The 26,784-nt window shown below is 45.4% G+C and overlaps 1 protein-coding gene across 4 annotated transcripts in view; it reads left to right on the top strand.

Moving 5' to 3' along the window:
- The window catches only part of PHLPP1 (PH domain and leucine rich repeat protein phosphatase 1), a 165,320-nt gene that overhangs the window by 68,531 nt on the left and 70,005 nt on the right, over nucleotides 1-26,784 (top strand). For all 4 annotated transcript variants that reach the window (XR_014170161.1, XR_014170162.1, XR_014170163.1 and 1 more), the window contains exons 2-3: nucleotides 15,090-15,286; nucleotides 22,354-22,479. Coding sequence is in view for 1 of the 4 variants with exons in the window: in XM_081918147.1 (XP_081774273.1) it covers nucleotides 15,090-15,286; nucleotides 22,354-22,479 (323 nt within the window). In the remaining 3 variants the exon portion in view is untranslated. The remainder of the gene's footprint in view (nucleotides 1-15,089; nucleotides 15,287-22,353; nucleotides 22,480-26,784) is intronic.

The following is a 26,784-nucleotide window of genomic DNA, read 5'->3' as shown; positions in this document are numbered from 1 at the left end:
TGCATGGGTTTGGGTGGTTGTTGTTGTTGGATTGTTGTTGTTGTTGTTTATTGAATTTATATACTGCCCTATACCCAGAGATTAGATGACCCTCAGGGTCCCTTCCAACTCTGAAACTCTATGGTTCTATGATTCTAGAGCTTATCTAGTAAAGGTAAAGGGACCCCTGACCATTAGGTCCAGTCATGGCCGACTCTGGGGTTGCGGCGCTCATCTCGCTTGGTTGGCCGAGGGAGCCGGCGTACAGCTTCCGGGTCATGTGGCCAGCATGACTAAGCCGCTTCTGGCGAACCAGAGCAGCGCATGGAAACGCCATTTACCTTCCCGCTGGAGCGGTACCTATTTATCTACTTGCACTTTGATGTGCTTTCGAACTGCTCGGTTGGCAGGAGCAGGGACCGAGCTCACCCCGTCGTGGGGATTCGAACCGCCGACCTTCTGATCAGCAAGCCCTAGGCTCTGTGGTTTAACCCACAGCGCCACCCGCGTCCCGTTTATCTACCATTCACCAAATGAAGCCATGGGAAATGTGTACATTTCCCCTGCACTGAAAGATCCTCTTTCTCTCGAAGAGGGGAGATGGGAAAAGGTGCGTTTGAGATGTTGTTAAGGAGCCTGGAGAACAGCAAGAGTAAGGTATGTTTTATAAGTTATTGTCGTGGCCCCTTGGCTCCACCCTCTAGTGGCATGATTTGGCAACCCCAGATGCAGGGGGGGGGGTGGGAGGAAGGAAGGAGAAGGCGCTTATGGGGGCAACTCCAGGTGGAGGAGAGAGGGACGAGAGAGATCCTTCTCTATTAACTCTTACTGTCACAGAGGAGGGAGCAGATCTGCTGGCTTCTCTCCACCAGGGATGGTGGAGGACTTTTGACCAGCCAGAGGGGGAGAGGCTGAACAAGAGGAGGTGGCAACAGACATGGAAGCAGAAGGGCAGGAGACAGTCTTGTTGGCGAGAACCTGGCACTGCCTTCGTAGGTGGGAACAAATTCATCTGCCCCGATGGAACATGCATGTGCATGTTCATCAGACTTGTAGGCCATGGATTCCATTCAGTTATGAAATGCTTGCCTTTCTGATGGACCTTGGAATCTTGGGTATCTGGTGCTTGCTGTACCACTCTTAGCCTGAATAAAGACCGCTACCTTGTATGCAAATAGGAGTCAATGGCGTTGTGTTTTGGGATGAGAGTCTGGCAGCTATGGTTTTTTAAATAACCCTGTGGAGGGAGGGGAAATCAATTTTAACTTTTGATAATTCATGTAGCTCCTGAGCAAGCCTGCATAATAATTGGTTGCTATAGTAATTAAAGCATAGTGATTTGCATTAAGAGTCTTTAAATTTGGAAGCATAACCTGAACTCTTAGGAGTCGTACCTTACTTAGACGAGGATGCAGTGGTCAGTTGGGCTCTTGATACACAGGTAAGGACACTGAGTGCCTGAGAGTGCCCAGAAGCTATTACTGATACCTACTAGAAGGAATAGTCTGCCTTCTATATAAGATTAAAAGTAAACGTCCGTGCTACTTGGTTGCTCATCATTTTGAAAATTGAATGTGGCACAGGGAACACAAATTACAAGATGAGCTGATTGAATTCAGTGAATTGCCTGGGTGTGTGAATGCCTGTGATGACAGGCCTGTTCCTACTGGATCCCAAGAAGTCCACAATAACAACATACCAACATATATTGCTTCCTATGTTGGATTTTATAATGCTGGTAGGATATATTTCCCATGATGTGTGTTCCCTTTCATGGAAGACAGCCTTTAACTCAATGCCCTGATAAAGGACTATGGATGTGACCCAGGTCTCTGTTTGGCTAGCCTCTCTAATAGCTTTTAATAGATAAGGGCCGGCAAATTTTGGCTTGGCTTAACAAAGCAAGCAATTTGTGGTTGCCACTGGCCCCTCTTTTCCCCAAGGTATGTGCATAGAACCTGCAAAAGGGAGGAGTGTTTGCTGGGGTTTTGCAGAAGGCCGAAGCTGAGCTTTGCTGCTGCCACTTTCTACCTCTCCATCCTGAATTTCTCTCTCTGTGGCGGAGAAAGAGGCTTGACTTACGCTAGAAATGTGGCTGTTTTTATGGAGTTCTGTTGATAGACCAATTCCCCACAAACCTGTCCTATTCATTCTAAAAGCCATCTTAGGTTTCTGGGTTTCTTAAAGTGTTTAGTTGTGCGCGTGCGCATGCGCATTTATCTCTTCTCATGCATGCGCATCAGAGTTATTTTAAGGCGGAGTTTCGCTGAATGTTTCCTGATCTTGTAGTTTTGGTTTTGAACCTAAGGCTTGGCGAACGGGGTTTGCTTTTTAAAAACCTTGTGAAACCCTCACCTGTCACCATTGCCAAGGGTACCAATCCATTGTTGCTCTCCGCTGCTCTGAGGGGAAGAGTTTTCTGTGTTTCAAATTCAGCTCCAGGAACAATGCAGTGAAGCAGTGCATTTGTGGCATTTTGGGGTTTCCCCCCATATCTCTGAACTTTTTAAGCAATCCCTCAATATAGCAGTAATGAAATAGTGGGGGGCGTGGGCGGGTTTCTTGGTCAAATCTTCATGTGGATATTGCATAATCACAAAAGCACAGTTTTGCTGAGCAGACAGGCGAGCTGTAGATCTTTGGCCAGTATTTGCAGTGGCGTCATATGGAACACGTCCTTTAAGAAGCCTGGGATTTGAGTCAGCTTGTGGCTTCCTTAAATGTTGGAAGCCCTGTAAGTAAGGATCTGGTTTGCATGACTTAACAAAAATAAATGTGCACTCTCAACATTTGGTGGTTTTTGAGGGAAAGCGCTGAGATGTCACCGGAAACAATCACACTGCAAACTTTGGTGCAAGCGGCTTTTAGCCTAGACATTCTTTCCAGATGAGCAAAGTTTGCTTTTTGACCAATGGATGATGAACTCCTTTTTTCCCCCCTTCCCCCTTTCTTTTTTCTGTTGTATATGGATATGCATTTGCATAATTTGGAGTCCTGCCACGCACCCACCGAATTTCCTTTTGGAGAGTTTTTTAAAGAACGGTTGGAGACGCAAAGGGGGAATATTTTAGGTCTAGTTAAAGCTGCCGGAATAGGCCAGTGGTTCCATCACCTGTTCCAGATGTCTGCCGTGCAAGAGACCGAGTTTGAAATGGAGAGTGTCGGGTGTGTTGTGTTTTGATGTGGTAGCAGTTAAAACAGCAACACACCAGACACCAGCATTTGCTACTGAACAGTCCCTGCTGTTTGTTCTAAGTAAACCTGAAATCTTAGATTGGATACTGCTAATCATGTGCAGAGTATTTCTCCACACCCCAAAAACATTGGAGATTTTGTGATTTTGTCTGGGCAGACCATAGATTAGAACCTGATATCCTCTTGTTAATGTGCAGAACTCCACACACTTGCTGTGTGTTTAATATATTGATATATTGTTATATAATATATAAATATTATAATTGTCTCTTAAGTGGTTTACAAAAATAACAAAAACTATACAATGAAACTGAAAACTGTGATGCAGTATAAAATGCCCCCAAAGCAAAAATGCAGCAGCCTATTTTGAAGTTGTTTAAGAGTCAGGGACACCATCCTTCTTCGCCCAGAGCATGTAACAGTCAGTCGGCTCACACATACGCATCACAAAATGCTTTCAGAAAGGCAGCTGTTACTCCTTTGTGCAGTACCTAGGTGCATGTGTGCGCTCTACTGCCACGCATGCATGTGCAGAAGCGGTCCCCCTGGTTGTGGAAACCTCAGGATCCGACTGGAGCTCCGGAACGGATCCTGTTCGCAACCGGAGGTACCACTGTAGTAGCTTAGGAGCTGGATGCTGAGAGATTCTTAAGCTGAGTTTAGAGTTATTCTAGAGTTCATTATTTGATCTGTAGCACCAATGGGTCAGTCTGCTTGACTGTTAACCAGAAGGTTGGTTGGTTGGTTGGCTGAGTCCAACCAGGGACAGTTGTGGACTAGATGACCCTTGGGGTCCCTTCCAAGTCTACAATTCTATGATTCAGTGCTCCAGAAAAAATTCTTTTTGGATTCGTTTTTAATGAGATGATTGAAAAATTGCTACTTTAGCTCCGAGACGTCTAGAATGTCCATGGCATTGATGGATGATGCCGCCATTTCATTGTGTTCATTTTGGGGTCAGTTGTGCCTTTTATTTATTCTGAAGCTGGGGAAAGCAAAACCTTTCTTCCTTTGCCTTTGTTAGTAGACATGTCTCATGGGAACAGCCATCCAAGTCCCAGAGCTAATTTGTAGAGTTCATCTCAGGTTCAGAGTTCTCTCTGTGCCTCTCCGCTAATGCCCGCATAAGACTCTGTAGTTTGATGGGCTGAGGTATCTCAAAAAGTTATTTATGCCCAAATGAGCCCATAGTTCTGCATGTGGTGTTCATAGAATGTCTTAAAACATATTAGTGTATGTGAGGATATGGTCTTGACAGTGAAGAACAGTGGAGTGCCCTTTCTCACGAGCTCTGTTTAAAGGAAGGAAGGAAGTCTTTTTGTAAAGGAAACATTTAAAAATTTAAAAATAAGTAAGTGGCATTCTCCCTAACTTAAACATTTCTTAATATTAAAGCTCACAGGATATGATGGAGAATCCCTTACTGTTGTGTTTGTAAAGCTGTTTATGCTTAGGTGCTGCCTGGGGGCTTCACAAAGGCAGCTAGACTGGTGACTGGCAGCGGCCGCCAAGACCATATAACACCGGTCCTGAAAGACCTACATTGCCTCCCGGAACATTTCCGAGCACAGTTCAAAGTGTTGGTGCTGACCTTTAAAGCCCTAAACGGCCTCAGCCCAGTATACCCGAAGGAGAGTCTCCACCCCAATCATTCAGCCAGGACACTGAGGTCCAGCTCCGAGGGCCTTCTGGCGGGTTCCTCCCTGCAAGAAGTGAGGTTACAGGGAACCAGGCAGAGGGCCTTCTCGGTAGTGGTGCCTGCCCTGTGGAACACCCTCAGATGTCAAGGAAATAAACAACTCTCTGACTTTTAGAAGACTTCTGAAGGCAATCCTGTTTAGGGAAGCCTTTAATGTTTGATGTTGTATTGTGCTTTTAATATTCTGTTGGGAGCCGCCCAGGGTGGCTGGGGAAACCCAGCCGGATGGGCGGGGTATAAATAATAAATTTTATTATCATCATTATCATTATTATCATTTTATTATCTTCCATTTACATTTTTATTGATAATATTATCATCACCATCCATCTGGTTGGCTGCTATGAAAACAAGATGCCATGCAAATGGACATTTCGTTTGATCAAGCATAGTTCTTTTGTTCGTCGTTCTAGGGAACTCCTGGAGTACCTGAAAACTTCTAAGGGATTCCTACTGGATCTTACCCTGAAATTGCATAGCCAGAGGGTTATATTGAGAGCATTCCACAGAACAGGGGTGGGCAGACTCCAGGCTTGTTGAATCTATTTCATTTTTGCTAGAACTCCCAAGAATTTGCCACCCAGTACCAGGTGCTAAAGATATATAGATCGCATTAAAGCACCGAGTACCTCTGAACACTTTTGGAGCCCAGGAATTTGTTTATATTAGCAGAACTGAACTGACCTCACAGTCCTTTCACATACAAGACCACACCATAGCTTTGCTGCTATGGAAGAGTTGGGACCCCTTAGGCCTTGTGTTCCAAAGCTCACCTGGTTGCCACAGGCACCCAGCAATTCTATGCTGGTGAGTGAACTGGCCAATTCGTTTCTGGGCCAAATTCAAAGTGCTGGTTTTGACCTATAAAGGCTTAAACGGCTCAGGACTGCCATACCTCAAGGACCGCCTCTCTCTATATGAATCTACCTGGACCATGCAATCATAATTTAGGGCCGCCTTTGTGTGGCTCCTCTACAAGAGGTCTGGAGGCTGGCAACATGAGAACTGGCCTTTTCTGCAGTAGTTTCCAGTTTATGGAATGGTCTCCCCAAGGAGGCTCACTTGGCTCCTTCGCTATGCACCTTTAGGCACCAGGTGAAAACGTTTCTCTTCAACCAGACGTTGGGCTGATTAAGATTATATTGCTTTTTAAATGTGTTTGTGGGAGGCAGGGTTATTTATTATTATGTATTTTATGTTCTCATTTTGTATTTTGTTAACCACCCTGGGATAATAGGATGAAAGGGGGTATAAAGGTAAAGGTAAAGGGACCCCTGCCCTTTAGGTCTAGTCGTGGCCAGCCCAGCTCTGGGGTTGCGGTGCTCATCTCGTTCTATAGGCCAAGGGAGCCGGCGTTTGTCTGCAGACAGCTTCCGGGTCATGTGGCCAGCATGACTAAGCCGCTTTTGGTGAACCAGAGCAGCGCACGGAAATGCCGTTTACCTTCCCGCCGGAGCGATACCTATTTATCTACTTGCACTTCGACGTGCTTTCGAACTGCTAGGTTGGCAGGAGCAGGGACCAAGCAACGGGAGCTCACCCCGTCAAGGGGATTCAAACCGCTGACCTTCTGATCGGCAAGTCCTAGGCTCTGTGGTTTAACCCACAGCGCCACCCACGTCCCTGAAAGGCGGTATACAAATTAAAATAATAATAATAACAGAAACAATGGAAAAGGTGTTTATTTTTCTTTCTATTTTTAAAAGTTCCTGGGGGGTAGCTCATGATTCTGACCAACACCGTGGCCTGCGAATGACACAGCAAAGAGGCATTTCTGGAACTGCCTGGGATTTCTTTGTTTAGCGTAGGCAGAGGCTGTTATTTTAGTTAAGTCTTCCTTCTCTGAATATAAAGTGGATGCACACTCCAAGGCAGCTCTGCTTCTATCCTGGAAGTCCCCATTCCTCAAAGCAGCAGTTGAAAGCAGCAGAACACAGCAGGGAGTTCTTAGATTTAGTCAGATGACTCACTCTTTTTCGGGTGTATTAATAATAACATGAGCTTTAACTAAGCACTTCCATGCCCTTTAAAAATTTGAAAAATGTGGTGATAATGAATATATTTTCATTCTCTAGAAACACCAGCGAATCTGAAATCCTTGTTCTAAATTGACACAACAAGCACGAGCCCATTGTGGAGCTTGGCTCCGTGCGTGGGGCTCTCCTTTAGTATTGCAACTCAGGTTTGGCAAAGCGTATCCCAGTTTGCTTTGGAAAATCTTGGGTGAAGAAACAATTCATGGAGCCTATTACAGATGTCAGCTCCACCCAAATGCCACAGAAGCCTTCTAAGATTCCACCTAAAGAGGTTCAGCAGGAATGGTATTTGGTACTGGCTAAAGTATTTAAATAAACATAAATGATCTAGTTTGTGCTTTAAAGGATATTTAAGATTCCTAATGAGCCAGGCAGACAGGACTGTTAATTCTCTGAAGCATGTCCCCCCACCCCATTAGTCAGTCTTGTCCACTCTGAATCTGACAGCTGTACCAGAGGCAGAATACAAGCATATCAGTGCAATGATGTGTCTTTCTGCTCCCATCCTCATTCCACCTCTTTGGGACTTTGTTGTTCCATGGCGACCAGAAACATGCACGCTGTGGGTGCTAGCTGACAAAGTCATATTTGGGATTGACTTTTGAAATTGGCAGACTTGCCTTCCCCATGGCCGGCTTAAGTACATTGGATCAGTTCTTGAGTATGACTTGGCCGCATACCACCCTGTAAATGTTATTGTGTTTATATTGATTGCACACGTTCTGTGCTCGTGTTTCTTTTAGACGTTTTCCAAGGTTAAGCATGTGACATTTGTTCCACGCTCAGAATCTTCGGATCCAAACAGCTGTGGCAACCACTCCCCTTAGCAGATGCATAAGGCAGCCTGAACAAATGTCTTTTGACAGCTACCCGGTCCCTTTCTGTGTCAAGCTAGATGTCCAGCCTTGTCCTCTTGTCCTTGCAGTAGCACCTCCTTGAGGGTATATGTGCTTGCTTGATGGCTTGCTTGTGTGTGTGTGTTGTGAGTAAAAGTGAAATGCACCACTTACATTCCCTAGACTCCTCTTCCAGTGCTCTTCGTTGCAAACTAAAGATGGATCAGACTTTGGATAGCTCAGTTAGTTAGAGCGTGGTGCTGATGATGCTAAGGTTGCAGGTTCAATCCCTGTATGGGATAGCTGCATATTCCTGCATTGCATGGGTTTGGGTGGTTGTTGTTGTTGGATTGTTGTTGTTGTTGTTTATTGAATTTATATACTGCCCTATACCCAGAGATTAGATGACCCTCAGGGTCCCTTCCAACTCTGAAACTCTATGGTTCTATGATTCTAGAGCTTATCTAGTAAAGGTAAAGGGACCCCTGACCATTAGGTCCAGTCATGTTTGATGTTGTATTGTGCTTTTAATATTCTGTTGGGAGCCGCCCAGGGTGGCTGGGGAAACCCAGCCGGATGGGCGGGGTATAAATAATAAATTTTATTATCATCATTATCATTATTATCATTTTATTATCTTCCATTTACATTTTTATTGATAATATTATCATCACCATCCATCTGGTTGGCTGCTATGAAAACAAGATGCCATGCAAATGGACATTTCGTTTGATCAAGCATAGTTCTTTTGTTCGTCGTTCTAGGGAACTCCTGGAGTACCTGAAAACTTCTAAGGGATTCCTACTGGATCTTACCCTGAAATTGCATAGCCAGAGGGTTATATTGAGAGCATTCCACAGAACAGGGGTGGGCAGACTCCAGGCTTGTTGAATCTATTTCATTTTTGCTAGAACTCCCAAGAATTTGCCACCCAGTACCAGGTGCTAAAGATATATAGATCGCATTAAAGCACCGAGTACCTCTGAACACTTTTGGAGCCCAGGAATTTGTTTATATTAGCAGAACTGAACTGACCTCACAGTCCTTTCACATACAAGACCACACCATAGCTTTGCTGCTATGGAAGAGTTGGGACCCCTTAGGCCTCTCTATTGCAAATGATCTATCAGTAGATCCCAAACCTCCCTTCTACCCACCCCTACTGTGGTTCACCCTTAAACCTCATCATCATCTGAAGGGAACTACCAATCCTGGCCACATAATACGGCTGGGCATCCTAAAACATGCTCCATAATCTTCTGAAACTCACAGCTCTCCTTGGGTAGGCCAAGGCCAAGCTATAGAATTTTAGGTGACACCTCATAAGAAGTGCTTGAGGCCTGGTTGTTCTTCCTCTTTTATAGATGGAGAACAGAAAGTGAGCAGCTGAGTGCGCCTCCTGCCAGGTGGTTGAAATGGTCATGTCCCATGAAGATCTCCCAGGACTAAGCAGTCAGGGGAAGGGCTGTGGCTTGGAGATGAAACACATGCGTTGCATGCAAAAGGTCCCAGGTTCCACCCTGGCATCTCCAGGGACGGGACACCCCTGTCAGCAACCCCCTGCCAGTCAGTACAGAAACATTACTGAGCTAGATGGAGCAGTGGCCTGTCTTGGTATAAGGCAGATTTATCGGTTCCTATGTCGTGTTTTTCTGCTATATATGGGTTCTGTCAGTTTGTGATGCAGCCCATCAACCGTATGTTGCAGCCTGCCAAGTGAGAGGCCATCCCCTTGTTTTCCAGCCCCAGTAAAGCTGCAAAACCAGGAGGTATATGGAGCCTTCAGTGCAACTTCATCCATGGCTGATGGCCTCTGGATCATAAGCCACACAGCCCTGTTTATGCTTCCTGGGAAAGTCAACATTGTCCCTGCAATTGCCAAGGCAGACTAGCATTCCAGCTTGCTTCTTCCTTCCATAATGGATGTTTGATCAATTTGAGCATAAGCTGCATTAAGCTTCTTACGTGGCACTTATGCCACCTTTTGCAGTTTGATCCTCATGCTATTTAAGTTATTTTAATTCAAGTCATCTCATTTGTTTACCCCGTTCTCTCTGTGTGATTATGCGGGGGGGGGGGGTGTCAACTAGTTGCCATCAGTAAGTTGCCTCTCCCTCTGTTGTCTTGTATAGCAAGCAACAACTCTCGGTGCTTAAACAAAACAAAACACTGTGCATCTGAATATATATTGTGATCCAATGAAGCATCTCTTAGAATAAGTGTCCCTTCCAAGCAGACATTTTTCTGCTATGAGAGCACACACCATGTGTTAGAATCCAAACTGTACATGTTCTCACCGTTTAGCAATTCAGTTTTCAGCAGCTTGGTTTTTCTATGACCAAATAGATTGCTTTTGCATTATGACGTATACTATACAGTGCAACAGGGAAGAGGGAAAAAAAATCTCTGAAGGGCAGTTGTGAAAGTGGATGTGTATATGTAAAAATGAAGGCAGTCCATGTGTCAATTCTCTGATCTGTGGAGTCTCAATAAAACTTGGTTTTTAGTTTTTAGTTCAGCTTTTTTTTTAGAGAAAAGAGAGCAAGACAGGCACACAACTGCTTTAATAAATTCTCTAAAAAGACAGCTCTTTGGAAAAAAATCAGGTGATATATTTGAGTTTGCTTTCATTTCAGATAAGGCACAACAGTTAATACTTTTACAAAAGCCCAGGGCTCACCCCTCTCTCCCCGCCAAGCAGTGTCCAGAGCACATGGGGTCACAGGTGTCCCTTTGGAGAATAGATGACACAGCAGAGACTGTTGTGATTTAAGAAATAGGGTATATACGCCTATTTGTACCTTCAGTTTGCATGGAGTGAGTCCAGCTCTTACAGCATGGCTCACATCAGTACAGGGAACCTTTCTGTGTGTCTTCTTCCAAGATGGATCTCAGCTCTTCTTCCTCCTACTTCCCAGAAGACCCTTGCCCTCCCCCCCCCCCACCCAAGGTGTTACCCTGGCAACCTTTGAAATCTGGTCACACCTGGTGCAAGAAGTTCCATTGTCTTGTTAATGACTCTCTTAATGGCCCCAGTTTGGCCAGGCTACCCAGGAATTCATTTGCAGCTTATATTCTCCTTTCATATCACAAATAACCCCAAATCCTAGCATTTATTCATTTTAGCGTTTAGGGGAAACACTCCCTCCACCCCCAAGTTCTGTAACAATACTAAGCACTAGTTGCTAGCAAATTAGCAGAGTTTAAATCCCATCATTTTCATTTCCAGGAGTTTCAAATGTTTTTGAACTTCCAACTCAACTCCGCAATACCCAACCTAGCCAATGGTTAGGAATGATGAGAATTGTACTTGGGTAACCCAGTGTAAAAAAGCTTTCAGTGCCCATTCAGCTGGGGTCACTTTTGCATGTGGCACTGAAATAAACTAAATTCCCACCAGAACATGAATGTTTTCTCATATGCCATTCAATTAATTCAGTGGGGCTGGTGCTGGCTGCTTGACTGCCCAGGATTTGTTGTGGCCATGGGGTTAGATCAGCCTTCTTGCCATGCCTCTGTGACTTTTTTTTTAAAGTACTTAATACACCACCTTTTCAGTCAAGTAGCACCCAATAGGGCCAACATGAATTACACTTTCTCTCTGTGTAGGTATTGGGAACAAACCCTTTGCTGAATTTCAAAACGGAGCAAATAGAAAAGAAATTATAAACTTCACATAACCTTCTGCCTGAATCCTGAGGGGTGTGTGTGTGTGTGTGAGAGAGAGAGAGAGAGAGAGAGAGAGAGAGAGAGAGAGAACGAGAGAACAAACAATCTAAAGTTGGCATACCTGTGGAGGAAGATGCTTTAAAAGTACTGTAATGGCAGACCTCATTGTTCAGTAGCTGCTGTGGTATGCAAAGAAAGACTACTGGTTAAAAAAGGAATAAAGGGGAAGACAGTATTTTTGGTACAACTTCAGCCCTCTAGCACCACATGAATTAGTTTCTTGCCATCTTGTACCACAAGTGATGAGTATGTTTGAGAGATCCTGTATTGAATGTCCTGGGAGATTGAAGTATTCTCCTACTGGCTTCTCTGTCTTGTGATTCCTGATGTCAGATTTATGTCCATTTATGTCCAGACCAACACTGCTACCTACCTGTGTCTTAATATGGTCCAGGTAGCTTCCAGCTAAAACAATAAATCGTTCAAGGTTGGCCTTGGGTTATCAGACCTGGGAATTTGTGGTGAAAGGCAGGTAACTAATTAATAATAACAGTAGGCATCACAGCCAGAGGACTGCTTCTTTGACCCTGCAGTCTTTGAGCCATTTCCTGGGGTTCTGTGGTGAGGAATAAATACTCTGTTGTGTAGAGTGGGAGAACTCTAGCGCATGCCAGTCTCATGCTTTGCCAGCTCAGTTGGTAGAGGCTCAGTGGTTTAGACCACAGTGCCACCCGCGTCCTGCAAGTGACTGATAGCCTGGTGCAAAATGCGCCCAGTGCCTGGCAAATTTTGAACGCTGCTTCTAGCGCCATCTGTGCTCTGGACAATGAGTCAGCCACGTCTTACTCATTTTCATGGCTGCCCTGTTTTAACCATCAGAAAGTAAGAAATCTCAGTGAGTCATTGCTCCTTTACTGTTTCTGGCATTGGCTGCTTCTCTCTCTCCCCCACCCCCCCACTCTGAATTACGACTGCAGGGTGATTTGTTGGGATTAGGTACTGGTTGCTGCACGAGTGGGTATATTCAATTTCCTTTTGAGAATCAATAACTTGAATTATGAGTGTATTTAAAAAACCCAAATAGGGTAGGTCAGCTTGGAAAGACAGCTCTCTTGGTGCCTTTAGTTAAAAACATATAACAGAAATAATTAAGTTGCTCCTCTTTTAATAGCACTCTAAATAAAATATATTGCCTGAAGTAGACCCCTAACATTCCTGTCCTGTCTTTATAACTTGGGCAGCATAAAGTATTCCAGCTCTGACCACTTCAGTGCAGACAAAACGAGTGATATTAACTCTCTACCTTTGCCTGCAAGCTGGAAAAAAACAATAACAGTAGGAGCTGTCCACTTGTTATTGCTTTTCTTTGAATAAGGAAATGTGGAGGATGTTGGTTTTGAATGGGACATGCAATTCTCAAGTTTTTCTGGCCGAGGGGAAAAAAAGAGTTCACTGCCTATGCTGCTTGTTTTTTGTGCATTTGGTTTTATTTAGTATTTTTTGAAGGAGGGGAAGAGATTAAATGGTTGCTGTTATCTCCCTTTAGTAACTGAATGTATGCAACCCTGCAATATTGAGGACACACAGCCCATAGTAGTTTAAACAGTAAGCTAGTGGGAAACTGCTAGGCCAGGGTGAACAATGCACCCAAAAAGCTTGCATCTCTTTGTGCCTATCAGTACTGCCAGTATTTGGGGGGGGGGGGCGGGGGAAGGGAGGTAAGTAGCCCTCACCTGTTAGGCTTCAAAGGCTTCTATGAATGTGAATGTTAAGCCACACCAGGGAGTGAAAATAGCTTGCCAAACAAAATCCACTTATTCACTGTGGGTGGCTTCCTGTTGTTAATCAATAGCATCTTACCCTTATCTCCAGCAGATCCTGTAACAGCAATTAAAGCAGATCACTGTTGCATTCTAGTGTGTGCAACCTTTGGTCTTTACCCCACAGGGTATTGTCCTGGGGCACTTTAAAGGGGTTCATTTCTTTATGGCGAGAAAAGGCAAAACTATGGTCTCCATAAATGATTTGCCCATCTTTCCTTTTCTCTTTCCCACTGCTGCCCCACTTTTAACACTCAATGTGTGTTTTGGGCAATGCAATATGTGGACCGGGTCCTGCTGCTCTAACTTAGCTGATGGCCATTCCATCATATGGAAACTCCTCTGGTGCTCTGTGCACAATGCTGTGTTATAAAAGAAAAAATTGTGCAGAAGTTGAAGCTCCTGGTGCTTGTTTTCAGTGCCCTTGTGCTTCTTTTCTAAGTTGTACTGGTTGACTCCTACAAGACCTGCAGTATAGGTGCTCTCTAAACATCAAAATGTTTAATTTTGTAGCTGTTGCAAATGATGGTTTGGCAGCAAGTTGCAGGCGACTCTGGGGGGTTGGGGCGCTCATCTCGCTTAACAGGCCGAGGGAGCCGGTGTTCATCCGCAGTCATGTGGCCAGCATGCCTAAGCCGCTTCTGGCACAACAGACCACCAAAGCCAGAGCAGCGCATGGAAATGCCGTTTACCTTCCCACCAGAGTGGTTCCTATTTATCTAATTTTTGGGGGCGTGCTTTCGAACTGCTAGGTTGGCAGCAGCTGGGACAGAGCAACGGGAGCTCACCCTGTTGCGGGGATTCGAACCGCGTTAACCTTCTGATTGGCAAGCACAAGAGGCTCAGTGGTTTAGACCACATCGCCACCCGCACCTTAGAGACCAACTAAGCTTGTTCTGGGTATAAGCTTTCGTGTGCATGCGCACTTCTTCAGATACACTGAAGCAGAAGTCACCAGACCCTTATATATAGTGTGAGGGTGGGGTTGGGTTTTCCTCAGAAGGGTAGTAGGAGATGGGTGATTGATTCAATGGGTATGGTAAATCTGTTGACGACTGTAATTAGTCCTACAGGAAAAAGCAAGGGATGGTATGCAGATGACCAAAAAAAGCTTTAGCATATGTAATGAGACAAGAATCCAATATCTCTATTCATATGAGATCTCTCCATAGTTTTCAGGTTAGTGATAAGTTGTAATTCAGCAATCTCTCTTTCAAGTCTATATCTGAACTTCTTTTGTAATAAGACAGCTGCTTTGAGATCCTGTACTGAATGTCCTGGGAGATTGAAGTGTTCTCCTACTGGCTTCTGACGTCAGATTTATGTCCAGACCAACACAGCTACCTACCTGTGTCTTAATATGGTCCAGGTAGCTTCCAGCTAAAAGAATAAATCGTTCAAGGTTGGCCTTGGGTTATCAGACCTGGGAGTTTGTGGTGGAAGGCAGGTAACAAATATAATTAATAATAACAGTAGGCACCACAGCCAGAGGACTTCTTCTTTGACCCTGCAGTCTTTGAGCAATCTCCTGGGTTTCTGATGTGGTCCAAGACATCCATCCTCTCATGCAGATTGAGAAACCGGTTGTGCAAAGTCCTGGAGTTCACGGGACTATTTTGTGTGCATAGATTACCTCCCCCCCCCCCCACATTGTTCATGGGATTGGGTTTGTAGAAATCAAAATTTGCCGCTCCATAAACTGCTGTGTATTTTTAAGCTGTAGGTCCCTGTGAACCTGCGGGTTCTCACGACGGCCTTCATTTTGTCTCGCTGTCTTGCGCCTTTTGAGCCATGTTTGAAAGAGGAAAGCTTCCTTTTTTTTACTGATAAAAGCTACTTGCTGTTTCCATTTCAGGAAAGCCCCACAGCATTGGCAACTCTGAACGGATTCAGCTCTCAGGAATGTACAATGTTCGAAAAGGGAAAATGCATTTGCCGGTCAACAGATGGACAAGACGCCAAGTTATCCTTTGTGGGACGTGCCTAATTGTATCATCGGTGAAAGAGAGCCAGACTGGAAAGATGCATGTGCTCCCCTTAATCGGTGGAAAGGCAAGTGAATCACTCGGTTACTCTGCATATATGGTATACCAGAAATAATTAACCAGATCCTGTAAAAGTTTCCCATTGGGCGTAGATCTGGCCACACAGCATTTCCATTTGGATCCTAATGGGAGTGGGGTGGTGAGATTTTCAGTTGCACCATACTATTTCTCCTCTTCATGTTCTGTTAAATTATGTACATGAATTGCTTTAAGAAGCCATGTTCATTTTGCATTTTTAATTTCTTTTCTGTGTATCTCTGACTCTTCGTTGCAGAGGCTTTGTTGCCATAATACTGTCTAAAAGTCTGTGCGTCATCATTGTGCCTTGGAAACGGCACCTTCTGATCTTACGGCGGCCTAGTGATGTAATGTTTAATGGGTTGGCGTCATGGGTAGCGCCGTTATTTTCCAGCCCATAATCTTTGAGTTGATTTCCAGGTTGGGGGGGTCTTGAGTTGTGACCTGAAGAAGCAACTCTTTGACCCTGACGATGAAGAGCAACAGGCAAAACACATTGCTTTGTTGACCCGACAGAGTCGGAGGATTGTTGTGTTCTTATCATGCCTAGTCAATAACAGAGGCGTCCTGTTTTCTGCCTCTGCTTTGACAACTCTGTTCCTCTCTGTGCTGAAGAAGCTCTGAGGATTAAGAAAGCAGTTAAGTCACTAGGCTAGCTTCATCTTAAGGAACTCCTTTTTAAAGCCTGCAGCCCTCTCAGAAGTAGTTGGACTACAACTCCCATGATCCCTGGGAGTTGGCCAGGCTGTCTGAGGCTAATGGGAGTCCCAGCATCATCTAAGAGAGGACCACATGTTCCTTGTGCCTGCTCTAAAGTATTATAGGCATGGCAGGAGAGAGGTTGTGTTATGAGTAACTGGTGATCTCATTAACACTGCCAAATTAACCTGACGGTCATTGTCCAAGCCATACTGTGCAGTTCATTCACCACCACAGTCAATTTTTTAAAATTGCTAGATAAAGAATCAAATGAGCAATTCAAATAAGCATTTCACCTTTGCAAGATTGTAATCACCTTGAATGCAAGAGCTTGCTGGCAAAATGTTGTCTTGGTTGTGCTCAGCGAATTGGTGGTAATTGCAAGCTTTCCAGTGCAAAAAAGCAGTGTTGTGCAGAAGGCAGTGAGGATACTTATTTTCATTCGTTCTTTGGCTTACTTCATTTCTTGTTACACATGCAAGGAGTTGCATATGTTCGCATTGTTTCATTTTTTTCAAAGCAACTTTTAAGAATTCAACTATCAATTGGGTTGTAAAGCCCTGAAATACATAATGTATCTGCTGGTCCGCCTTGTGCTCTCCAGCCATTAATATTTCCCTTTATACCTCTGCACACCTTCCTTGCACACCCTCTCTGAATCTTGGGGTAGATCTTGGTTTTCAAAAGGCATGTGAAATGGTTGTTTCTGAGCAGTCCTGGCAAAACTAAGTTGAGTGGGCTGCTAATGGGCAAATGGAACCATGCATTCAGAATTACAGTCTTGCAAAACAGCTGCCCAAAGGTTTGCTTAAAGGTTGGCAAAAAAGAAAAGAAAGAAAAAAGGTTTTGTATCTTTCATCCAACTTTTAATTTTTGTATTGGTTTTGGGGAAGGAAAGAAATCTAAGAATGACAGAAATAACCAATTCAATACAACTGAACAATTCAGATAGTCCATCTTTCTCGCTAGAAGCGGTCACATCCCAGTAGTAGCTATTTTTAAATTATTTGCATGAATAGAATTTATTAAAATTTTTAGAAGGGACTGTAAGGCAGCCCACACTGGCAAATTAATTCTACTTTGTATGCTTCAGTGTGTAAACAGCAACTCATACTGAATTGGATAAAGGCTATAATGCATGAGTCAGTTTACACCGATATGCATGTGTTTAATCTGATTTAGACCTATGGACTTGAATGAAATTTAACACAGCAGCCTTAATGGTCATTAAATCACTGTGTTAAATAGTAGCATTTTGTTATTACTAGTCTGTACAGTGGTACCTCAGGTTAAGTACTTAATTCGTTCCGGAGGTCTGTTCTTAACCTGAAACTGTTCTTAACCTGAAGCACCACTTTAGCTAATGGGGCCTCCTGCTGCTGCCGCGCTGCCGGAGCATGATTTCTGTTCTCATCCTGAAGCAAAGTTCTTAACCTGAGGTACTATTTCTGGGTTAGCGGAGTCTGTAACCTGAAGCGTATGTAACCCGAGGTACCACTGTATTCTCTACATCTGGCTTAACAACTTCCAATCTTTGGCCACATCTTCTTCCTTCTCCTCACATACCCTTGCATATTCTTTCTAGGATTATTATTATTATTATTAATACCCCACACCCACTCTGAGCGGTTCCCAGCAAATATAAAACATAATAAAACATTAAAAACTTCCCTATACAGGATTGACTTCAGATGTCTTCTAAATGTTGTATAGTTATTTATTTCCTTGAAATCTGATGAGAGAACTTTCCACAGGGCAGACACCACTACCAAGAAGGCCCTCCCTCTAGTTCCCTGTAACTTTACTTCTCGCAGAACCACCAGAAGGCCCTCAGAGCTAGATCTCAGTGTCCGGGCTAAATGATGGGGGTAGAGATGCTCCTTTGGGTATACAGGGCCAAGCAGGGTTTAGCTAACCACAACCCTTATTGGATGGCAGCTGGTAATGAGAAGCACTACTCCCAGCATCCACACCGGTGCCATTCTAGAAATACAGTTGCTTAAGTGTTTGCTTAGAACCACAGGGATGGGGCACCTGCGGACTCCAGGGTTTGCTGGTATCCCACCAGTCCCAGTTAGCATGGCCAAAAGTCATGATGGATGGGATTGCAACAGGAGCTCCTGTCCCATACTGTTCTTCAGGGTCAATCTACCCTCTGTCGGTGATATGAACAAGCAGGTACACTCTGCAGACGACCAAGGGCAGCATGAACCCTGAGTGCACTAACTTCTCCCAGAGGGTTAGCCTGGGCCAACAATGCCTGAGTCACGGCAAAAGTGGGTGCTGAATGCCTAAGCACAACTAAATCTGTAATGGCTGGCAAAAGTGTATGACTCACTTCTTCACATACAGAGGACTTAAGCTGTGAAAAACTCTTGTATACTAGCACCTTCACTTGGGTCCAGAATATAGGTACAGTGGTGCCTCGCAAGACGAAATTAATTCGTTCCGCAAGTCTCTTCGTCTTGCGAGTTTTTCGTCTTGCGATGCACGGTTTTCCATAGGAATGCATTGAAAATCAATTAATGCGTTCCTATGGAAACCGCCTTCCCCCGACCTCTTCTGGCGGGCGGCATTTTAAAATCGCCCGGGACAGCGGAGGACTTCTCTGCTGTCCGGGGCGATTTAAAAGCCCCTGGGAAGGCAGGCAGGGGGGACAAAGACTTTTGCCCCCCGCCTGCCTTCAGAAGAGGTCCAGGACAGGCTTCGCGGACCTCTCCGCAAGCAGCGGGAGCGCTCCTTGCGGAGAGTTGCCAGCGCGCCCAGGCTTCCCGCCGCCCGGCTTCGGGACATCGTTCCGAAGCCGGGCGGCGGGGGGAGGCTTTCCCGCCCCGCCGCCCGGCTTCGGGACATCGTTCTGATGTCGGGCGGCGGGGGGAGGCTTTCTCGCCCCGAAGCCGGGCGGCGGGGGGAGGCGTTCCTGCCCTGCCGCCCGGCATCGGGACGATGCCCCGAAGCCGGGCGGCGGGGGGAGGCTTTCCCGCCCCGCCGCTCGGCTTCGGGACATCGTTCCGATGCCGGGCGGCGGGGGGGAGCTTTCTCGCCCCGCCGCCCGGCATCGGGACGATGCCCCGAAGCCGGGCGGCGGGGGGAGGCGTTCCTGCCCCGCCGCCCGGCATCGGGACGATGCCCCGATGCCGGGCGGCGGGGGGAGGCTTCAAAAGCCGTCCGGGGGCTTTTAAATCGCCCCGGACAGTCCCGGGGCGATTTAAAAGCCCCCGGTTAGGCAGGCAGGGGGGACAAAGACTTTTGCCCCCCGCCCGCCTTGGGAAGAGGTCCTGGACCTCTTCCGAAGGCGGGCGGGGGGCAAAAGTCTTTGCTCACCCCTGCCTGCCTTTCCGGGAGAGCGGAAAAGGCAGCGCTGCCTTCCCGCTCTCCCGGAAAGGCAGGCAGGGGGGAGCAAAGACTTTTGCCCCCCCCCGCCCGCCTTCGGAAGAGGTCCAGGACCTCTTCCCAAGGCGGGCGGGGGGCAAAAGTCTTTGCCCCCCCTGCCTGCCTTCAAAAGCCGTCCGGGATAGCGGGAAGCGCTTCCCTACTATCCCAGACCGCTTTTAAAATGCTGGCGGTGGGGAGCAAAGCCTTTCGCCCCCGCCGGCCTTCCTGGACCTCTTCTGAAGTCCGGAGGGGGGGAAAAGGCTTTGCTCCCCACCGCCAGCATTTAAAAAAAGGTCCCCGAGATTTCCCTATGGGCTTTCGTCTTGCGATGCAAGCCCATAGGGAAAATCGTCTAGCGAAGCGTCGCAAAAACCGAAAAACCCTTTCGTCTTGCGGGTTTTTCGTCTTGCGAGGCATTCGTCTTGCGGGGCACCACTGTAATAATAATAATAATAATAATAATAATAATAATAATAATAATAGAAGATTGATTGTACTCCATCCATCTGACCCAGTTGCCCCAGCCACTCTGGGTGGCTTCCAACAGGATATACAAAAACACAACAGAGCATCGTACATGAAAAGTTTCCCGATATAGGACTACCTTCAGATGTCTTCTAAAAGTGGTGTCATTATTTTTCTATTTGACATCTGATGGGAGGGCGTTCCACAGGGTGGGTGCCACTGCCAAGAAGGTCCTCTGCTTAGTTCCCTGTAACTTCACTTCTTGCAGCGAGGGAACTGCCAAGATATCTGATTTTTTTTGTATCCACAAACACGTGAATTCACCACCCCCTTTTCTGCCACCAAGGAGAACAAATCTGCCCCCACAGACCCTTGTGTTTAGTGTTTCTTTCAAACTCTCTGCAAGTCTAATAAATCTAGTTGTTACAACAGTGTTTCCCTGCCAGAAGCAACCAGCAATGTGTGCAAACTCGTACAGAATGGCACGGCATAACTTGAGTTGTGGGTGTGTGGAGGGGAAGACTCTGTATGGAACAGCTGTTCTTTGGAGGCAGTCCATGTTCTTTGAAACGTGTAGATGTGCCCTGACACTTCACAGTGTGTGGAGCTCTGTGATTTGTCAAAACAGTCCTTCATAGTTATGGGTAGATCTAAATTGCTTTAGTTGGAAAGATTTACACATTGCATTTGAGACTTCCCTGGAAATTATTTGGGGTTTTATTATTATTATTTTAAAAATGGTTCTAGTCTTACGAGATATAGGAAGAAAACTCTTACCTGCAGGAAGCCTTGTTCATTTAAACAAATGCTTTAAGAGTGGATAAGAGCTCTGTTTTATGCAGTTTTGGAAACTAGGGGGAAAGCCAGAATTCTTTCAGGAGCATAGCTGTCAACCGTCCCTTATTTGGTGGGAAAGTCCCTTATCCCAGCTCTGCTGTCCCTTATTGATGATGTCCCTTAAATTTCCCGGGTTTCAAAGGAAGCAGCTCCTCTCCCTCCCTCCCTGCCGGCCAGGGAGGAGGGAGGCTCCAACTGTGTTGCTTGGCTGCCTTGCTCACCCAATAAGGAGTCTAAGAACGACTGGGGGGTGGAGCTTACATGCCTTGTGCCAAACAAATCGGCCATGTTGCCGAGGGACTCACTTTTGCTCAGCGCTTCCCAGTGGAGAGGTGACGGTGGTTTTCCTTGCTGCATCCCCTTTGCCGGATTGCTGCGCTGTGGGAACCACTGCTTGAGGCTTCGTTTGGCTGCTGGCTGGGCTTTCTGCCTTTGGCTCGGAGGGGCTCAGAAGTTGAACATACCTGTGTTCGGAAAATCCCTTATTTTGGCTGCTGATTCCTTATTTTCGAGGCTGCTGGTCCCTTATTTTCAAATCTGTAAGGTTGACAGCTATGTTCAGGAGTATTTAATGTATCTTGTAAAGGCACTTAAAAGCACCAACTAAACCTTTTATTGAGATTTCTCTGCAACAGATTTATCAGCATTCCCCACCCCCACCCCATACATTAGCAGCACACGCTATACTTCATGCACCCCAGCAGTTTTGCATATCAGCTGCTCTGTTTCCCTCAAGAAGGGTGTGGTGAATCTAAGAGGCAGAATGGCGTTGACAACTTGCTAATTAAAAGATCTTGCTATAAAGCTGAAAGGAGGTGTATTAAGAACTGTGACCTTGTGCTTTCAGACCCACTTGGCCTCCTAATACTTCCTGGTTCATAGAGGTATCTAAATTGACAAGTGTAATCCTTTGAGGGTTTACCCAAAAGGAAGTCCCATTGTATTCAGTGGGGCTTAATTCCAGGTAAATATGGATAGCATTGCAGCATGCATGGCATCAAACATTTTTGCATAATTATGTGGATCTTGAAAACTCATTTACGCTTAACAAGTCCAAATGAATGGAGTCTGGATGATTTAGGATGGCGTTCTCCGCTTACTTTGGCCTCAACAACATAGCCACTCTGGGAACTGTGTAATGTTAAATGTTGTACACATCGCTTTTCGGTCATACTGGAAGTCTTTGAGTCTTTTTTTGAGTCTTGATTAGGTTGGATGCAAAGCAGCTCTGGTCCTTCAAGAGTGAGGATTTCTGCTTCTCTGATAGGACTCCACCTCCCTCACTCTGTGCACCCCCTAAATCTCTTCTTTGAGGTTCCCCTAGCCCTCTGGAGCAGATGTGGGGAGGAGGGCAGGGGGAGAAGTCCCATTGCACAGGAGGAAATCCTTGCAGTGGCAGGACCTTTTAGTTTAGCACCGCTGCTGGTTAATTCAGAGGCTCAGCTTCCATCTTTAAAAAGTATTGTTAGTATTTAAATATTGACTTTTGTTTCAAAAAGAAAAGTCAAGGTGGATCACAAGCAAAAGCCAACAGCAAAATAGCAAAATCTATTAAAAATATAACTACCCCTAATTGAAATATACAGTAAAGCAATTTAATCAAAAATAGTTGAATATACTCATATTGGGTTTTGTGTTTTTTTTTTCCAATCCTTTCCCCCGCACCCCCTAAAAATGCAGGTTGAAGAAGTTAAAAAGCACCAGCACTGTTTAGCATTTAGCTCTTCTGGACCTCAGAGCCAGAGTTACTACATCTGTTTCGACACTTTCACTGAGTACTTGCGGTGGCTACGGCAAGCTTCAAAGGTAAGACGAGCTTTGGACTCTTCCGGTTATTCAGAATACCCAGTATATTGTTCAAAAACCACCTGCCCTATTGACAAAATGGGTGTGGCGTGGGCAATTCCAAGTTAACGTTGACCAGCACTATTCTCCTCCTATTACAGGCAGCAGGTGGGGGCTGATAGACAAATGCTGCTTTAAGGCCACCCAGGAGAGGTGCGGTGGAAGGACTTTCCAGCTCATGCTCTTAGCTGCTGTACCACTTCAGCTTATTCCAGCCAGGCAGCAACTTGTATGTGCAGCTCTGACTGTAGTCATCACTCCCCGCCCCCCGATTGATTCTTCTTTATTGCCACTGCCGCCACAAATTTGATAAAATTTACATAGGCCCAGACCAAATGCTCTAAGTCAGGGGTGGCCAACTCCCAAGAGACTGCGATCTACTCAAACTGGCAGTGATCTACCCCATTTTGGAGGGTTCAGGTCAAATTTTTTGAGCTTTTTTTTTTTGTTGAGAGGAGGAAAAGCACAGTTTCTTAGCATGCAGGGCAAACTTTTTGAACTTCTTTGGGGACCCAGTGATGTACCACAGCCGTTCAGGGATCTACTGGTAGATCACGATCTACCTGTTGGACATGCCTGCTCTAAGTCAGTGGTTACCAATCGGTGGTCCATGGACCCCGGAGTGTCTGTGGCGCCACCCACATAACAAAAACTACCATAGAGTTATTGAACTTTTCAAAAGTAACAGGACCATGGCTTGGGCTTTGAAAAACAGCTAATTGGGAAACACTGCTCTAAGCTGTTTTTAATGTTGTATTTTAAATTGTTGCAATCTGCCCTGGGACTGCAGTTGGTCATTTATTATTATTATTATTATTATTATTATTATTATTATTATTATTATTATTATTAATAGAAGTAGTAGCAAATGGAGTGCCACACTCTTACAAACTTGAACTTTAGGTGGTGGTTCCTGTCATCATTCTGTCTGTTTATTTGCATATTTATAATTGGCATTTTTATCGAAACATTTCAAGGCGGTGTATAATATATGAGGACAAAATCAGCACAAAAACATTGCTGGGATTGTTCCACACAAGTTGCACCCACACTGAGTGGTCGTCCCCACAATGGTTGGAATGTGCCATTGATGCTTCCAGTTTTCCTGGAAGGAAGGCAGAGAGGGGTTTATGAGTGGGTGTACTAGCCTACTGTGTACAAAAGTAAACAAATTCTGAACCTGAGGCGCGTTGTGATGGAACACTCCTATGATTTTCCATGACACATTGTGATAGAGAGTAATTGTAATCAAGAGGATTACAGTTGACGGTTTAAGACGGTTAGACTGTTTCAATGTGAAATAGGCTTCTACATGTGGAAACTTAATGGTGCATTCGCGCACACACACACTCGCTCACTCACTCACTCACTCACTCACTCCCAGAAGCTCAATGGTGGCAGCTGTCTTAATGTGACATTTGTGTGGCCTATGTATCCTTGCTGTTTTTCCGTCTTCTTCCTCTCTCACTTTGCCTGCTTGCTTCCTTTTCTTCCTTTGCAAACTGAACAAGTAGAAGTAGTGCCAGGTGGAAGCACCTCAGCCACACAAGAGAACCCCCCCCCCTTGGTTTTCCCCTCCCCTCGCTGTCGCGTTCAACTTGATTGTAATTGTGTGCTCCAAAATGAAAGCTGCTCATTAGTTCTGGTTATCCTCTTTCTGGGAGAGCAGTTGTCTCCTTATTTCCAACAGCTTGTCTTGGAAATTAAGGCAGATCTAAATTAGAGTGAAGCAGCATAAAAATAATAAAAGTTTAGAAGTATGGGGAAGATTGAGTGAAGAAGAAAAAATTACTGATTGCATGAGATTACTGTGTACCACCCTGTGCCTTCTCTTACTCTTTGTTCAGCTGCGTTGGGAAAGTTGCCAGTGTAAGCTCAAATCTCCATGCAAGTCGCAGTTGACATCTTCTTTTCTTTGCATGCTGATGCCATATAAACTTGCTCACCACAACAGAGCCCAGGATTTGGCAAAACCATGCAAGCCAATTCGCTTGTGCTTCCCACAAATTCTGTTGGATTGTGTGGTGACCGTGCAACTTGACATTTTAAGACAAATAACTTGATAGTATCGAAATGTTTGTGGTTTGTTGGATTTGGGTGTCTAAGTTTGTGGGTGTCAAAGTTGTAAGCAGAAAGAGGAGGAGAAAAGGGAGTCTGTCTAGTAATTCTGTTCAGTCTCCTGCTCCATGAGTTTTTTCTTTTGTGATGGGTGAATAGAGAGCCAATACAGACAGCCGTAACTTATTACAGTGTGCATTCAGCTACTTGGAAACCCTCCATTCCTGTTACAGTATTAAGACACTGTTGACCTTTTTATACAGGGCCTGGAAGTTATAAGGGGTTCTGGGAGTTCATAGGAAGTGCACACCAATAATGAGTCATCTGCAGCCACCTAACACATTCCCGAGAGAGATGGGAACTCATTCAGCAATTTGTCGGCTAAGTACAAGGCAAGACAGGGATGCGGGTGGCACTGTGGGTTAAACCACAGAGCCTAGGACTTGCCGATCAGAAGGTCGGCGATTCGAATCTCCGCGATGGGGTGAGCTCCCATTGCTCGGTCCCTGCTCCTGCCAACCTAGCAGTTTTAAAGCATGTCAAAGTGCAAGTAGATAAATAGGTACCACTCCGGCGGGAAGGTAAACGGCATTTCCGTGCGCTGCTCTGGTTCGCCAGAAGCAGCTTAGTCATGCTGGCCACATGACCCGGAAGCTGTACGCTGGCTCCCTCTGCCAATAAAGCGAGATGAGCGCCGCAACCCCAGAGTCTGCCACGACTGGACCTAATGGTCAGGGGTCCCTTTACCTTTACCTTACAAGGCAAGACACCCCAGTGCCCTCTAAATCTCTCTTTCTGCTCACCTTTAGGCAAGGCAACAGGAACCACTTCTTGCCCTGTTGTTGAACAGCACCAGGATTCCTAAATGTGTAGTGAAGTGGTAGCCCCAATAACTTGAGGCCGTTGACTGTGGATGAGGCTGGTTGCTTGTTGTTCCTCTTCATTATTTATTTTATTATATTACTTGCTTTGAGATATATTTATTTCATCTTTGTTTCATAATTTTACATAGCTCTTGATTGTATGTCAGTGGTTAACACTAAGCTCACCTTCAGTGCTGTTTTTCTAGAAAAAGGGGTGCCGGAACTCAACATGGACGCCTCCCTTGTCCTCTTACAATGGCAATGGCGCCCACCTGTTGGAATTGGAGAAAAAGCCCTGCTCACCTTCATTTTCCTCATAAGAAGGTTCCCTGCCGTCCTCTTACCTAGTGCTCAAATATTATACACAGGCCCATGTATTGTATACATGAGTTGAGATGCATTTGGGGGGACGAATGAAACTTAAGAAGGTTGAGCAAGTTGCCACGAATGTGACTGACATATATTTGTGGTTCATGGTTTTGCTATTCGCAAATGCGTCCTGTTCTAGAATCCCTTTGTGTAAATTTGCATTTGTGCCGTAAGTGAATACAGTTCAGTGATTGAAACTCTTCCCCACCCCACCAGTTCCTTTTCTTGCTAAATCTATATTTAGAGAGCTATAGGACTGTGTAGAGAAATGTTGAGATTTGTGTGTAGTTGTGTCATCTCTAAAATTTACTTTTTAATGAACACTTGGACATGGGGAGAAAATGTCGTATGTGTTTGGGGGGAAGTGATTTTTTTTGGGGGGGAACGGTATCTAGACCTGGATTGCCATGCCCTTGATCAGAGTGGGGAATTGTTTGGACCAGATATTGCTGGACTCCAGCTCCAATCGACCCCAACCAGTATGGCCAAGAATCAGAGATAATGGGGTTTGTAGCGCAGCAAAATCAAGAGGGCTGAAGCTTCCCCAATCCAGTTCTACATGCATGTATGTATTCACATCTATAAACTGCAGGACTAGAACAGGATTATTTTATAGTCCCTCTTTATGTGTTAATTGTGTGAAGGGGCTCCATATGCTTAAAAGGTCAGTGAAGCTGTGCCGTTGCCTGTGGTTGCAAAATTGACTTACCATTTGTTTAGGATAGACGTCTGAAAAGGGGAAGCCTGCATTCATAGACCTCTGTGGGGGCTGGAATCCGGAATCAGTACAGTGGTACCTCGGGTTAAGTACCGTATTTTTCGCACCATAGGGCGCACCGGACCATAGGGCGCACCCAGTTTTTTGGGGGAGAAATAAAGGGGGGAAAATTATTTCCCCCCCAGGCGCGGGGCTGGGGCGGGGGAAGCTCGAGCTTCCGACCCCAGCCCCCAAACAGGCAGCTCTCTGCAAGCCGTG

The sequence above is a fragment of the Podarcis melisellensis genome (assembly GCF_964234715.1).
Source record: "Podarcis melisellensis genome assembly, chromosome: 7".
Taxonomy (NCBI): Eukaryota; Metazoa; Chordata; class Lepidosauria; order Squamata; family Lacertidae; genus Podarcis; species Podarcis melisellensis.
This window is presented reverse-complemented; position numbering and strand designations above follow the sequence as displayed.